Here is a 15567-nt window from a genome sequence, read left to right on the forward strand (position 1 = left end):
GTGCGCACACGCGCCCCACGCGTGCATGCATGCCCAGGATGGCCCCTCACGCTGGGCCGCCCCATCCTCCCTCGTTCCCTGGCTCCCTGTAGGAGCGATGGAGGGGCTACCTCATCAGATGGACTCAGGGACACGGGGTTCAGGGAGCAACTCCCCACAGGCAGGAACTCTGTGACAGACACTTCCCTCCTCCTCTGCTGGGGGAGGGGAGGGGGAGGAGGCTGGGATTCCAGGCTCCAGGGAGGGCAGCTTTGCACAAGGAGGAAACCAGGCCATTACAGCTAGAAGGACTTCAGTCAGACATCAGGAGGAACTTCCTGAAAGTCTTGGGAGCTGGAGGGGGAGGGGGCCAAGAGGGGAACACTAGATGGGAAGCTCTAGCAGCAGGACTCAAGGCTCCGGGGTCTCTTGGTTCTGACTTAAATCAGGGGTCACCTACAGGGCACCTCAGAGTCCAGGGTGCCCACTGGGCAGAGGGTCTGGGGACAGAGGCTGTCTCCAGAACGCAGGGAGCCCTCAGGGTCCGGGCAGCCGGAGGCGGGGTGAAGGGGGCCGTCCCCGCCCCCGCAGGCCCCTGCCCGAGCCAGTGGAGGAGCGCTATCACAAGCAGGCACCCTAATTAAAACAGGAGCCCCTGTCACCCCTCGCTACCCACACAAATTACATTTTATATGTTTTTTATTTACTGTGTCACTTTTAATTAAATCTGTAATCGCCCGCCTGAGGGGGCATGGGCCCCGTTTTCCAGCTCAGCGTGATCTGAGGGCGTGCGTGTGGGTGCGGGTGGGGCCCGGGAGCAGGCTCTGTTGGGGGGGGGGGGCTGGAGTGTTTGCACACGTGTGTCTGGTGGTGAATGTGTGCGCGCTTGTCTGGGGACAGCCCCGGGGGGCCAGGGGTCTTCTCCTGGCCCCTGACCTGAGCCAGGACCACCCTCGGCCGGCAGCTAGGCGAGCTCCCAGGACCATCTGCTCTAAGCCTCTCACTGTGCAGATGGGGAAACAGGCCCTGGCACGGGGGGCGGGGGGACCTGCCAGGGGGACCCTCCCAGGACAGACGGGGCTGGGTGAAGCGCCTGACTTTATCTTTTTCCTTAAAGAGAAAAACAGAAACTGTTCAACTCACTAAGTTTCTAAATTAGGAACAAGACCATAACCGCGTTCAATAGGCACAGCCAACGCCAGAAATGTGTTTTGTTTTCCCATTACGGTCAGTTACGGGAAGCTGCGGCCAGAGGGGGGTGAGCGCGGGGGGAAGGGGGGCGCAGACCAGGCACCGCAGAGGCGCCTCTGGGGGGGCGGGCGCAGGGAGGAGGCCCAGGGAGGTGTGGTGCCGGCTGTGGGCAGAGCCCGGAGCGTGTGTCTCTAACCCCCAGCGCTGCACCTGCTCGCCAGGTGTCTGTGTCCGTGTTCGGGCTGTGCGCTGAGCAGGCCCTTCCTGGCTTTCCCTTGCGGTGGGTCTCTGACCAGGACCATGAGGGGGGCTCCCCCAGGGGAGGGCTGAGTGCCCGACTCCACTGGGTGTGGTAGTCCCACAGGCAGAGACGGGTACACTGCCCCGTGAGACCACAGGCCACGCACACTGGCACTTTGAGGGCTGTCTGAGGGGGGCAGGGGCACTGCTCCGGCCACCTGAGTCCCTGCCCCTGGTGGAGGGGTCACAGGCCCTGTGAGTGCACACGGGGCGGGGGGGGGGGGGTCTGGCCACAGGGTTGGGGGAAGGGAGGGGGTAAATGTCGTGCAGGTTGTGAGGACAGGACCCACTGGTGTCACCTGTAGGTGTAGAGTGGGTGCAGGGATGAGCATGGGAGCAGGTGGATTGGGGGGTGAGGGGATCCCACCCGTGGCTGGAGTGGCAGAGCTTAGGTGCAGGTCTGCCTGGTGGGAGTGCAGGCCCTGTGCGCGTGCGCATGCGTGCGTGTGCATGCGTGTGTATGCGTGTGAGCACGCGTGCCTGGGCGGGAGCGGGAGCCTGGCGCAGACCCTGCCCCTCCGAGAACCCCGCCCGCCTGCTCCTGGCCCCGCTGATTAATCATGGAGCTGAGTGGCTTCCAGCTTATCAGGCACCTTAATAGCTGAATAATTCCAGCCCCATCATCGCGCCCTTAATTGCTTTCTTGTGGCTGCGGCCCGGAGTGCATGCTGATGGGTGAGCTCCCGGGGGACCCGCCACCAGCGTGGGCAGCACGCTGGGTCGGGATCCAGCCCACAGCTCCCGGGGCCACGGGCCACAGGCCACAGCTGCCGCCCGGGCTGTGGGGCCGCCGCAGGGTGGGCTGAGCCGTGGCTTAGGAGGGTGAGGACCAGGCGCTCCCCCTGAGGAGCTGGCAGCCCCGTGGTGACGGGGGGAGCCCGGGAGGCAGAGAGCGGGTGAGGCTTCCACGTGGGGGCACGGGCGTGGGTGTCGTCGGGTGAGGCTCAGGGGGGCAGCCCAGGCGCGCCCCACCCCACCCCCCGCTCCCCCCCGCAGCCACCGTCATCCTCAACGAGCTCAACTGGACGGAGGCCCTGGAGACCGTGTTCACCGAGAACCGCCGGCGCGACCCCACGCTGCTGTGGCAGGCCTTTGGCAGCGCCACCGGGGTCACCCGCTACTACCCAGGTGGGTGCCAGCCCGCCCCCGCCCCGTCCACTCGGCACCGCCCACTCCTGGGCCTGTGGGGTGGGATGGTCACCCACAACTGCCGCCTGCATGGGGCCGGGCCCTTCCCTGCCAGACCCACTCACCCCTTTCCCCTACAGCCACCCCGTGGCGAGCCCCCAAGAAAATCGACCTGTACGACGTCCGAAGGAGACCCTGGTGAGTGAGCAAGCGGGGGCTGGGCAGGGACACCCCCTGGCTCCCGCCTCCCGCCCGCCCCCTCCCGCCCGATATCCAGGCTGCGAGCAGGGCGCAGCCAGCTCTATCCAATTTTCATTTCACACATCGTTGCCACTGGAAAATGGATCCCATCACCCAGGCAGGCCTCCCAGCTGCCTCTGCCCCGTCCACTGCCTGGCACCCCACCCCCTCGGGACTGAGGGATGGGACAGTGCAGGTTGGGGGGGGGCGTATCCTCTGTGGGGTTGGCCAGCACCCCCCACCCCCACCCCCACCCCCCGGTAGCTGAGCCCTCCCCGCCGCTCTGCCTCTCCCGCCAGTAGCCACGACCTTCCCCCTCCCTGCCACCTGCTCAGTCCTGCGCACAGGACTCTGCCCTTGGGACCCCGTCCTGGCCTGGGAACACGAGAGGCCCCCGAGACCAGGGACCGTGCCTCCAGCCCCCTCTCTGGGTCACCTGCTCCCCCTCCTCGCGGTTGCTCACGTGCTGGGGGGCCAGGTCACGCACGTCATGGGCAAGGACGGTTTTATGAAATGCGGTATCCTCAGTGCCCAGAGCCCCGTGTGGCCACGCAGGGGCCGCCCGGGGGAATGTTGAGCCGGGTGGGGGTGGGAGGAGGGAGCCGCCCGGTCCCAGCGCGGCTGGCCCTCACCGGAGCCTCTGTGGGCAGGTACATCCAGGGGGCCTCCTCCCCCAAGGACATGGTCATCATCGTGGACGTGTGAGTGAGCCATGTGGCCGGTGGGGTGGGGGCGGAGCGAGGGCTGGAACCTGCTGCCCGGGGCATCGTGGGGGGGGGGGGCAGGAGGACCCCTGAGGCCCACCCCGCCGCCCGCGACCTCCCCAGGAGCGGCAGTGTCAGCGGCCTGACCCTGAAGCTCATGAAGACGTCCGTGTGCGAGATGCTGGACACGCTCTCGGACGATGACTACGTGAACGTGGCCTCGGTGGGTGCCGGGGCGGCAGGGGGGCCTGCCGCGGGTCCCCCCACCCCCCCACCCGGGCCCGGGCCGTCACCCCCCTCGCTGTCCCTGCAGTTCAACGAGAAGGCGCAGCCCGTGTCCTGCTTCACACACCTGGTGCAGGCCAACGTGCGCAACAAGAAGGTGTTCAAGGAGGCCGTGCAGGGCATGGTGGCCAAGGGCACCACTGGCTACAAGGCCGGCTTCGAGTACGCCTTCGACCAGCTGCAGAACGTGAGCCCACGGCCGGGGCGGGAGGGCCCGCGCTCGGTGACACCGGGGAAATCAAGACGAATGGCCTTGTTAGCACCCAACAGGCAGCTCCGGCAGCCGGCACCATCTGCTGTGGGAGCCGGGCCAGCGGGTCAGGCCTGTGGGGGAGGGAGGCCCATCCCCCCCCAAGAGCCACCTGACCCCACCCCCCCTCCTGCCCAGTCCAACATCACCCGCGCCAACTGCAACAAGATGATCATGATGTTCACGGACGGGGGCGAGGACCGCGTGCAGGACGTCTTTGAGAAGTACAACTGGCCCAACCGCACGGTGAGGCCCGGGGCGGGGGTAGGGGCGGGGGCGAGGGCGGGGCCGCGGGACCGGGGCAGGGGTGGGGGCCAGGGCAGGGGCAGGGGCGGGCTGCGCTCTGGCAGCCGCGGCCGTGACCTCGGGTCCCAAACAGGTGCGCGTGTTCACCTTCTCCGTGGGGCAGCACAACTACGACGTCACACCCCTGCAGTGGATGGCCTGCGCCAACAAAGGTACCTCTGCCGGCCGCCCTGGCGTCACTGCTTTCCTCGGTGTCGGCCGGCTGTCCGCCTGTCCGTGCGTAGGTCCAGCTGCTGTGCATCCGCTGTCTGTGCATCTTCCCACACACGTGACTGTCCACCTCTCTCTGTGTGGCCAACCATCTGACCGAGCGTCTTTTCGCCCCTCTGAGTGCCCGCCGCCCCTCTGTCTGAGTGCCCGCCGCCCCTCTGTCTCACAGCTTGTCTGCCCCTCTGTCTGAGTGCCCGCCGCCCCTCTGTCTCGCAGCTTGTCTGCCCCTCTGTCTGTCTGAGTGCCCGCCGCCCCTCTGTCTCGCAGCTTGTCTGCTCCTGTGTCTGTTTGCTGGTCAGTCTGTCTCTCCACACACTTGGGCCTGTCCCCTGGGTGGGCCCTGAGGGTCACTGCCGGCCTAGAACGAGGGACTCCAGGCCTCGGCTCCTCTGCCCCCCCAGCTCTGCTTCCTCACACCCCTGCACTCACAGCCCCTCCCCGGGGTCCGTTGGCGGGCGATGGCAGGGAGCACTGACGGGACATGATTCAGGGGAAGTGCCACCATAAAGAGAGGGAGCCTAAGGGACAAGTCAGGGCTGCAGGCACACCCCCGGGCACAGCGCCCGTGTGGGGTCCTGAGCAGCCCCCTCTGCCTCGCCTGCCCTCACAGGTTACTATTTTGAGATCCCTTCCATCGGAGCCATCCGCATCAACACACAGGTAAGCCGGCCGGCCGGCCCCCTCCTCCCAGCCCCTGCTGCCAGGGGGACAGCGCCTGGGATGAGCTGCTGTGCTGTGGGGTGAGCGCGCCCCCTGGTGGCCTGAGGATGCACGGGGAGGCGGAACAGGGGAGGGACCGTGGGAGGGACTTAGTGACCCCTGGCCGCTGTCCCTCCTGCAGGAATATCTGGACGTACTGGGCAGGCCCATGGTGCTGGCGGGCAAGGAGGCCAAGCAGGTGCAGTGGACCAACGTGTACGAGGACGCGCTGGTAAGGCTCTGGGAGGGGCCGGGTGCCCTTCCCGGCTGAGGTGCCCGCAGAGTCCTGCCCCTGAGGGCCTCCTGGTGGGGTAAACCCAGCAGAGGAGCAAGAAAGGCCGCTCGCTCCTCTGCTCTGAACACGGGGCGGGGCCCGGCTGGCCACAGACCACCATCCTGCTCTCCCTGCAGGGGCTGGGGCTGGTGGTGACAGGGACCCTCCCAGTGTTCAACCTGACGCAGGATGGCCCTGGGGAGAAGAAGGTGAGGGGCTCCACGGGGAGGACGAGGCGTGGCGGGAAGGGCGGGCATGGAGGAGGGATAGGTAGGCCTATGGGACCGCTTGTGAGAGCCGCTTGAAGCCTTGGGCGTGGGGTGGGCAGGGGGCTCCCGTGGGGTTGAGCCTATGACAGACCCCCGCCTCTGCTCCCAGAACCAGCTGATCCTGGGCGTGATGGGTATTGATGTGGCGCTGAATGACATCAAGAGGCTGACTCCCAACTACACCGTGAGTGTCGCCCCGCTCTGCCTCCCGTGGGGACACGGCCGGGCCCCGCACAGGAGGCTGGTGGCGATCAGACAACCCGTGGGGACCTCTGAGTTCAGGCAGTCAGGGAAGGCTTCCGGAGGAGGTGACCTTGGGCCTAGAGCTGGGGTGGGCAAACTTCCTGTGATGGGCCAGACTGTGACTGCTTGAGGCCCCGTCAGCCTCAATGCGCACATTTCCACTCCATCCGCGGCTCCATTGGGAACAGGCCCCAGACCAAACAAACGGGCATGGCCTGCTCCAGCGAGATTGGCTTGCGGACACTGACATGTGAGCTTCCGGTAATTTCCGCTTGTCATGAAACAGAAGTGTGCTTTTGATCTTTTCAAGCATTTAAAAATGTCAAAGCCGTTCGCAGCTGACAGCTAGATAGGAGCAGGCGGCGGGCAGGTGTGGCCCCGGGGCTGTAGTTTGACGCCTCCCGGCCGTTGCTTGGCAGGAGTGGCCTGGGTAGAAAGGCGGGGAAGGCAGAGGGGATTCTCTGGACAAAAGCCTGGATGTGAAAAACAGAATTCTAAGCCAGGGCAGGGGCAGGGCAGTGTGGCTGCCCAGGGCCTGTGAGTTGTGAAAGGGGTGGGGGGGGCGGGGGTATGACCACATCCTTACACCTGAGCCACACGCAGGCCCCGTGTCACTGGGCTCCAGGTGCACTGAGAAAACTGCCGAGAGGTGAGGGTGGGTCCAGGAGGGAGCCCCAGGCCTGTGGGACCCGGGGTCCGCTCCTCCCTGTGCTCTCCTGAGATGGGCACCAGGAGGAGGCAGAAGGGGGTGGGGCCAGTGGAGGTGGAGCCCCGCTTACTGACAGCTCCATTAGAACCAGGGGTGGGGAGAAGCCCAGGCTGCCAGGTGAGTGGTGGTCGCACGGAGCTGGTCAGCCAGGCCAGGGCTGCTTGGAGAGGGGCGCCGGCCTGCTGGGCTGGGCTTGAGAAGCAGGCTTGGGGCCCCGTAGCATATGGGGGCCCGGCCCAGGCAGGTAGATGGCACCCCTCGGCGGCATGGAAGGCAGGATAAGGAAAAGCTCTAGAGACCAGGGAACCCCTGCCCAGCTTCCAGGCCCTGAGCCGCCCAACTTATACCCCCAGCTTGGAGCCAACGGCTACGTGTTTGCCATTGACTTGAACGGCTACGTGTTGCTGCACCCCAACCTCAAGCCCCAGGTGAGCCATGCGAGTGGCCTGGAGGGGGGTGGACCCTGTGAGATGGGGCCTCTGACTTCCTGCCTGGCCCCCCCCAGACCACCAACTTCCGGGAGCCCGTGACTCTGGACTTCCTGGATGCAGAGCTGGAAGATGAGAATAAGGAGGAGGTGAGGAAGGAGGGGAGCAGGGGTGCGGCGCCCAGAGCGGAGGAAGGCAGGGCCCCACCCTCACGTCTCTGCTCCTGCAGATCCGTCGGAGCATGATCGACGGCAACAAGGGCCACAAGCAGATCAGAACACTGGTCAAGTCCCTGGACGAGGTGAGACAGTGGCAGGGACAGTGGCAGGCGGACGTGGTCCTCCCCAGCCCCACCCGCATGCTGCCCCAGGTGCCTGACCCCGCCTCTCCTCCCAGCGGTACATCGATGAGGTGATGCGGAACTACACCTGGGTGCCCATAAGGAGCACCAACTACAGGTGAGTGGGGCCACGGTGGGGCCGGCAGGGAAGGGCGGGGGGCCCCAAGCCCAGCCGGCCCCACACCAGAGTGCAGTGAGGCACCTGCAGCCGGGCGCTCCCATCTCCCCCCGTGACGCTCAGTCCCCAAGGGCCTCTCCTGGGAGCACAGGATCCGCCGCTTCCCTGCGCCCCCTCCCGCCCGGATGGTACCCTGGGTGTCTGCACCCCGATGTCTCCCTCAGCACATTCACGGGTCTGCTCTCGGGCAGGCAGCACAGCCCGACCAGGTCCAGGTCCCTGTGGCTCAGGCCCAGGCAGTGTCCGCGCCTCATTCACACCCCATCCCTGCCTGAGCTGCCCCCCATGTTAGTGCCAGCCCTGCTTTCAGCGGCTCTCTCTCGGTGGCCTGAGTCTCTGGGGGCTGCGGACCCTCCTCCCCCAGCAGCGCCCCAGCCTAGCTCACTGACAGTGTTCTGCCCCTGGTGAGCTTGCTGCTGGCCAGATGGAGGAGGCTGGCGGGGCAGTTGGTATGTTGGGGGAGGCCTCTGGGCGTGAAGGGTCGGGTGGAGATTTGCTTTGGGGCTGGAAGTTCTGAGGCCTCGAGGAGAAGATGGGGAGTGGAGGGTCCAGGCCCCAAGGCCGTGGCTCTCCCACCACTAAACAGGGGAAGACGTCCCTGGGGTCAGGGGAGGGGAGGCCACAGCCTGGGTCTCCACCCAGCTCCAAGGCCATGGGGAGGGGGTGCCAAGGTGCCCGCCTCTCCCCAGCAGTGACCTGCGCCCCTCCCTCCTCCCAGCCTAGGGCTCGTGCTGCCTCCCTACAGCACCTTCTACCTCCAAGCCAATCTCAGCGACCAGATCCTGCAGGTCAAGTGTAAGTGGCCAGCCCCTGCCTGTGCCCTGCACCCCTGCCTCCGCCCCGCACCCTGGCACCCTGGCACCTGGCCGGCCTCGGGCAGCGTAGCCAGCTGCCTGCAGCCAGGAGGCCCCTCCCGCCCGTCTGCCTGTCCCCAGGCGCCCGCAGGCTGGGCACCAGCCCGGAAAGTCTGTGGACTCTGCATGCTTGCCTTTGCTCAGATTCGGTTCCAGAGCATTCTCTCATGGCTTCCGTTGAGGTTCTGTTTTTGGTTTCTCCTACTCCGTGTCTTCCCTCCTTGGCCTCACCCCTCCCCCCCCCCGCGCACCCCTGGGGTGCGTTCCTGGAGAACACGCTCCCCTCACCCCCTCCTTCTCCCTGCAGCTCTCACCCCGGGCGCCAACCCCGGGTCTCCCCCCTCGCCCCTCTGCTGTTCCCCCATCATCCTCACTCACCTTGCTCCTCTTCTTTCTCCCTCCCTCTCCCCCTTTCCTTCCTTACCCCTTCCTTCTCTTTCCCCTCCCTCACCCCCACCTTCTCTATCTCCCTCTCTTCCCTCCCTTTCTGCTCACTCCCTCCCTCCCTCCCTCCCTCCCTCTCCCACTCTCTGCCTGTGGCTCACCCCTGCATGTCCCACCCACCCTGGGCCTCCGGGAGCCTGTGGCCCCGCCTGCCCACCACCGAGGTCACGGGGAGGGAGGCTGGGGCTCCGGCCCCCTCGGGCGATCCCCACCTGCCTGGCCCACTGGGGCGCATCTCCTTTGAGCTTCCTCGCTCTCTCTCTTTCTCTCTCACGTCGTTTTTTTGCAAGAAGTTTCCTTTCGGTATGATGATAAGACACAATATTTTCATTCAAACGGCCATTGAATAAAATATTGTTTGTGCCCCTCCCCTCCCCCTCCCCCTTTTCGTTTGTTTTTGTGTTTGTGTTGTTTTGTTTTCCTCGCTTTCTCTCTTGGTGGACTGTCCCAGTGCCAATCAGCAAACTGAAGGGCAAGTATATTCAGAACCAGTGCACCCCCCTCCCCACCCCACCCGCCCTCACGCCCCTGCTTGCCCCCCACCCTGCCCAGGACCGGCCACACCCCTGCTCTCCAGGGCCCCCTCCCAGCATCCCCCTGGCTCCCCCAGTTCTTGCCTTTCTCCGGATCCCTACTAGAGCCAGCGGCCCTCTCCCCGGCCCTACCTGCAGGGCGGTTCTCCAACGTGTCCTGAGAGCTCAGGCCCCCTCCCACCCTCCTGGCTCCCTCTGGGCCGGTCCGCCCCCCTTCTCTGTCCCTGGAAGACAACTCAACAGTGGGGGCAGGGCTGGAGGCCCCTGCACCACCCCCACCCAGCAGTGCAGGGGCCTAAGACGCAGGGGGCAGATCAGGCCTCAGAGGGACTGTGTGACGCTCACGGGAAAGGGCCAGCCACGCAGGCTTCCTGGGGAAGCGCTTTCCCTGATCGCCGCGCTGGCTGCAGGGGAGACGGAGGCTCTGAGGCCCGTGGGCAGGACAGGGCAGCAGCCAGACCGCCTGGCCAGCAAGGCAGCCCGGACCTTCCTGGGCGCTGGCCATGGTGCTGAAACCCAGAGCCGGGGCTCAGGCCACCAGCCCAGCCCTGCGCTGGGCGCTCTCTGCCCCTGGGGAGGTGGGCAGGTTGGAGAAGGAGTCCAGTGAAGCAGACGCAGGGCGGTGCCCCTGACTGGGGAAGGAAGGGGATCTTTCTGGACCCCAAGGGCCAGCAAAAGAGCTGGGAGGGATCCAGCTGGATGTGAAGAGCAGGGTCTGGCGCTCAGAGGTGCCCAGGCCAGACTCCCGGGAAAGGAAGGCAGTGAACGTGCGGGCCTGGTGAGAATGAGGGGGGGAGAGCAGCAGGCCAGGGACTGCCACTGTGCAGACACGCTCCCCCCCCACCCCCCGCGAAGGGAACACAGCTGCCCCCGCGAGCCCGGGTGGGGGTGAGGGACAGGCCCCACTTCCACTGGCTTGAGTTGTCTTTTCTCCCCTCTGCACCCCTCCCAGGGACCCCAGAACTGCAGGGCCCTGGTAACAGTGACAACCATAGCACAGCCTCCCTTCCTGCTCCCCACCTCCTTCTTCTTTCTCCTCCTCCTCTCCTCCCCACCCCTGCCCTGTCGGCTTGTGTCCAAACCCTGCCTCCCAGTCCTATCAGAAAGCAACAGTCCAACCAGTGACTGCCCAGCCCCCCAGGCACCCCAAGTCCCCCTTCCCTGGAACCTTGCAGTGCATTGTGGGAGTATTGGGGAACAGGGAAGACCCCTCCTCGGCAAAAGCCAAGCCCTGGGGTGACTGAGAGGTTGGAATCTGGGTGTGAGGATGGCAGGGGACCCTCTGCCCAGAACAAGGTGTCCAGTCCCAGTAGGCCGGTCCAAGACGCCCACAAGCCCACGCAGGGACAGTGGCATGCACACACACAGGCTCATGTCACTCACGCCTGCACGGGCCCCATCGGTGGATCCCTCACCAGCACCCCATGCCTGCTCTGAGCCCACACAGGTCCTAGGAAGGGGGAGACACCCCCCTCCCCCCTCCCGCCCTCATGCTCCCAGCCCAAGAGGGCAGGTGTGCAGATTCAAGCAGCCCTCCCGTCGCCTCCCAGCCCCCAGACTCGCCCCCTGCAGCGTGGGAACTTTCCCGGGCACCTCAAGGTCTCCCCTCCCCCAGCTCCTACCCTGGGGAGGACCGCCAGCCCCCACAATGCACTGCAGCCCACCCCGGCTGCCCACACTGTCTCTGGTTGGACTGTCTGTGCCCGTGAGAAACCCCCTCGGTTTGGCCATGTTGATGCCTGACACAGAACAAAAGCAAGACCTACCAAAACGCAAAGAGCTGCAGCAAAGAGAGATACGGATCTGCAGCCAAAGCCACTCCCGCCCTCGGTCTCTGTGGAGGCGCAGGGAGTCAGCATGTGGTTTTTCCATTATGGACGCGATACGCGCGAGACTGGCGCCCCCAGACCATGCATATATATAGCAGTGTGTGTATATATATGTGCGTGTGTGTGTCCGTGTATATGTGCTATACAGCCGTATGGAAGCATATACAGCCGCGCCAAGGGACTCACTGCCGACAGAGGGCCGGGCCCGGGCAACATATTGGCTACAACTGCCTCCTGCGATGCTGTGGTCTCCACAGGCTCCACCCTCCCCACCCCACCCTCTCTCTCTGGCTCGAACTTGAACATGGAAGTGGCGGGTTCCCTCTTTGCTAGTGTCTCCCCCTCCCTGAAGCCACCCCCGCCCTGTCCCTCCAGCCCCTTGAGCTCTGACCCCCCCGGCCTCCCACCTCCCCAGCCCCCGCCGGATAACCCCCGTTTCTGTTGCAGATTTTGAGTTCCTGCTCCCCAGCAGCTTTGAGTCTGAAGGACATGTTTTCATTGCTCCCAGGTAGCTTGCGTGTGGCCTTGCTGAGGCGTCCCCCCCCACCCCGGCCCGCCCCCTGCACTGCTGCCTGGAGCTCTGTGTGTCTGTCCTGTGCAGTGTCGCCCCCTCCCCATGCATAGCCCGTATGTGCGCCACGTGCATACCCGGGCCATGTAGCTGAACCAGGCAGCGGTGCCGGCTGCCCCGGCTCCCCTCCCAGCAGGCCTGGCGCGGAGGGCTCTGCACCCTCTGCCCACTTCCCTACCCTCCCAGGCAACCAGGAGTCCTCTGTGCCCCGGGCTGGCTGGGCAGCTGCTGCTCTGGTTTGCGGTGCCTCCCCCTGCCCCGCCCCGCCCTGCACCCCGTCCTTGTCCTGTGTCAGTCAGTGTTTGTGTGGGTCTGAGAACGAGCCCGCCAGAGCCCCGTCGGCAGAGCCGAGTCTCGGTGTGGTGGCTCTCGGAGGACAGGGTGGAAGAGGGGCTTGGAGGACCAGTGAGGGGTCAGGCCTGGACCACCCCTCGAGTGCGCTCAGCGTGCACACGCATCCTGGGGGCGCACCCTGCCTGCGGCCCACACCTGCAGGAGCCAGGGGGCCCCAGGTGGTCACGCCCTCCCCTGCGCCCCGGGCTCTGGAGGGGGGCAGGTGGGTGCAGCTAAGAGACCCGGGGCACACCGGGCACCACGCCGGGCTCTGGACACTCCTAACCGCGTGTGTGCACGTGCGCGCACGCGCCCACTCGGTTCTCCGACGGGTAGCTGCGTGTGTGTGTGAGTCCCTGTGGGTGGCTGTGCGCAGCCGCCACTGGAAATGTGTGGAAAGGACTGTGTGACCCTCAGGGGGCTCTTTGAGGACAGAGACTGTGTCTGTTTTTGTCACCTGTGTCTTTGGCTCGGGAGCGCTCGATAATACGTGTGGGGTGAGTGAAGAATGTCACCCGCAAACAGAAAGGCACACAGGGGGGCTGCAGGGGCACGCACCTCAGGCCTCGCTGATCGGCGGTCACTCTGGGAATGTCAGGTGTGGCCTCTACACCCGGTGGGGAAGCTATGCACGGCCCAGGGGCCCTGGCCAGGGAGCCGGGGGCTGAGAACCGGGCCTGGTGCCCTCACCAAGCTGTGGGCCCCAGCAGGGCCCGAGAAGCAGCACCCTGTGAAGTTCCCAGCTCGCTGCTGCCTGCGGGCCAGCAGGGAGGGAGGTCTCTGAGGCCAGGGTGGGAGTAGGACCTGGGCAGGAAAAACAGCTCTTCACCGGGCTTCCTGGGGGAGTGGAGCCTAAACAGGCCGCACGCCCCGCAGCCCCCACCCTGGGCCCCTGCGAGGGGCCTCTTCACCTGCTGCAATTAGGAAACCAGCTCAGGGAGCTGGGTGAGTGGCCCGAGGCGAGGCGCGCAGCCGGAAGCGCAGGGTCAGGTCTGAGTCCACAGCAGCGGTGCTGGGACCACCCACCTGGTGCTCACAGACCAGGACAGCACGCAGGTGGGGCGCCACCGGAGGGCCTCCCCGTGCTCCATCCCGGTCCAGATACGCAGGAGAGGTGGGAGGCTCTGCAGGGCCATGTCCAGGAGCGAGAACCTTCCAGGATGGAGGAAGTAGACCCCCATTCTGTCAGCTCTGCCCCCCCTCAGACCCGCGAGCCTGCCAGGCCCGGAGCGGCTGCAGCCTGTAAGAACACACCTGCCCCCCGCCCGGAGGCCTGGCTGACCAGCAAATGACCTGGAAGACCTGCTGGGAAGCCGCAACCCTCTGCCCTGTCCAGCCCCCCAAGCCCACTCCTCTTGCCCCCCCTCTGCCCCCAGAGAGTATTGCAAGGACCTGAATGCCTCTGACAACAACACCGAGTTCCTGAAAAACTTCATCGAGCTCATGGAGAAAGTGACTCCGGACTCCAAGCAGTGTGAGTGCGGATGGGGCGGCCCCGGGAGCCGGAACCGGCAGGTGTGGAAGATGCAGGCCTAAGCCCAGGGCCAGGCCGGGCCAGGGCATGGGGAAGGCTCCCATTAGAGCCTTGAGGGGAGGGGGTCCGTGGGCAGGGAGCCATGAAAAGCTGCCCCCCACCCCTGCCCTCCCCTTTCAGGCAACAACTTCCTGCTGCACAACCTGATCTTGGACACGGGCATCACCCAGCAGCTGGTGGAGCGCGTGTGGCGGGACCAGGATCTCAACACGTAGGCACCGGCCGGGCTGTGGGGGCAGGAGGCCGGGATGGGCCCGTGAAGGCAGCCTGTGACCTCGCCTCCCTGCTGCCCCCAGGTACAGCCTTCTGGCCGTGTTTGCGGCCACCGACGGCGGCATCACCCGAGTGTTCCCCAACAAGTAAGCGACCTACCCCACTCCCGACACCCTGCCCTTGCCCGGGACCCCGCCTCCGTCCTGCCGCCCAGAGGCCTGGGCACCTGCTGAGACCGCTGTCCCCCATAAGCCACCCTTCCACCAACCTCTGCCTTCCTGGGTGACCAGGGCAGCTGAAGACTGGACAGAGAACCCGGAGCCCTTCAATGCCAGTTTCTACCGCCGCAGCCTGGATAACCGCGGATACGTCTTCAGGCCCCCACACCAGGAGGGTGCGTGTCCCCCGGGTGCACAGCAGCAGGGAGCTGAGGCCACACTGTGTGCTCCTCCAGGCAGGGCTCTCCTCCCCGAGGCCCCTCCCAAACACGAGGCAGGCTGAGATGGGCGCCAAGGTGGGCGGATGAGGAGAGAGGGTGGGGCTATGCTGACCACTGCCCTGGGTGCTGGGTGCTGGGAGCTTAGGGCTGGGGGAAGCGTTGGCTGGGCTCCTGGGCCAGCCCCCACCCTGACTGCCTCGCCCAGCCCTGCTCAGGCCTCTGGAGCTGGAGAATGACACGGTGGGCATCCTGGTCAGCACCGCTGTGGAGTTCAGTCTGGGCGGACGCACCCTGAGACCAGCAGGTCAGTGCCCGCGGCGGGAGCAGGGCGGGGCCCACAGTGGGCAGGGTGCTGCGTAGGCCGGCAGGCAGGCAGGCACTGATGGCCCTTGCTCTCCCTGCCAGTGGTGGGTGTTAAGCTGGATCTAGAAGCCTGGGCTGAGAAGTTCAAGGTGCTAGCCAGCAACCGTACCCACCAGGACCAGCCTCAGAAGGTACTTGGGCAGGGGTGGGGGCCGCAGCCCAGCAGCACCCGTTCTGGAGCCCCGGGAGCCCCTACCAGTCCTCCCGCTCAGTGTCTCCAGTGCCTGTGGGAGGCAGGGGCTGGTGCAGATGCCTGGGGAGCCCAGGGGTGGAGGGTGCTGGGAGGGGGAGGCTGGTGGACACCTTACAGTCCTTGCTCTCTGCCCAGCAGTGCGGCCCCAGCACCCACTGTGAGATGGACTGCGAGGTTAACAATGAGGTGGGTGCGCCCTGGACTTCTCATTCCCCCCTGCCCCCCGCAACTCCTAGGCCCTCCCCGCCCTGACCTCACAGCTTTACCGGAACTGGGGGAAGTGGTGCCCCTCCAGTCAACCCGCGGATGGCCAGGGTCTGGGGAGGAAGGTCTGGGCCCAAGCCCTTCTCCGTCTTCCTCCCCTCCCCTGGTTCAGGACCTGCTCTGTGTCCTCATTGATGATGGGGGATTCCTGGTGCTGTCGAACCAGAACCACCAGTGGGACCAGGTGAGAGTCAGGAAGAGGGTAGGAGGGGGCGGGGTCTGAGCCTGGGGGGAGGGGGGGGGCGCCGCCAGCCCTGTGACGGG

The 15567-nt window shown here is 65.9% G+C and overlaps 1 protein-coding gene across 3 annotated transcripts in view; it reads left to right on the top strand.

Moving 5' to 3' along the window:
• Positions 1-15567, top strand: part of CACNA2D2 (calcium voltage-gated channel auxiliary subunit alpha2delta 2) — a gene marked incomplete at its 5' end in the record, with an annotated part of 111724 nt that overhangs the window by 92785 nt on the left and 3372 nt on the right. The window contains 25 exons of one of the 3 annotated variants that reach the window (XM_081106258.1): positions 2467-2598; positions 2739-2796; positions 3489-3539; positions 3666-3765; positions 3856-4014; positions 4216-4323; positions 4457-4535; positions 5204-5253; positions 5435-5524; positions 5704-5775; positions 5945-6019; positions 7141-7215; positions 7293-7364; positions 7445-7516; positions 7612-7673; positions 8452-8549; positions 11841-11901; positions 13674-13771; positions 13952-14042; positions 14128-14190; positions 14335-14438; positions 14689-14787; positions 14889-14977; positions 15178-15225; positions 15416-15487. In XM_081106258.1, the coding sequence (XP_080962384.1) occupies positions 2467-2598; positions 2739-2796; positions 3489-3539; positions 3666-3765; positions 3856-4014; positions 4216-4323; positions 4457-4535; positions 5204-5253; positions 5435-5524; positions 5704-5775; positions 5945-6019; positions 7141-7215; positions 7293-7364; positions 7445-7516; positions 7612-7673; positions 8452-8549; positions 11841-11901; positions 13674-13771; positions 13952-14042; positions 14128-14190; positions 14335-14438; positions 14689-14787; positions 14889-14977; positions 15178-15225; positions 15416-15487 (2078 nt within the window). Of the gene's footprint in view, positions 1-2466; positions 2599-2738; positions 2797-3488; positions 3540-3665; positions 3766-3855; positions 4015-4215; positions 4324-4456; positions 4536-5203; positions 5254-5434; positions 5525-5703; positions 5776-5944; positions 6020-7140; positions 7216-7292; positions 7365-7444; positions 7517-7611; positions 7674-8451; positions 8550-11840; positions 11902-13673; positions 13772-13951; positions 14043-14127; positions 14191-14334; positions 14439-14688; positions 14788-14888; positions 14978-15174; positions 15226-15415; positions 15488-15567 lie in introns of all 3 variants that reach the window. The other 2 variants (XM_081106257.1, XM_081106259.1) reach the window with 2 other exon arrangements.

Source organism: Myotis nattereri (genome assembly GCF_964212035.1).
Source record: "Myotis nattereri genome assembly, chromosome: 14".
Taxonomy (NCBI): domain Eukaryota; kingdom Metazoa; phylum Chordata; class Mammalia; order Chiroptera; family Vespertilionidae; genus Myotis; species Myotis nattereri.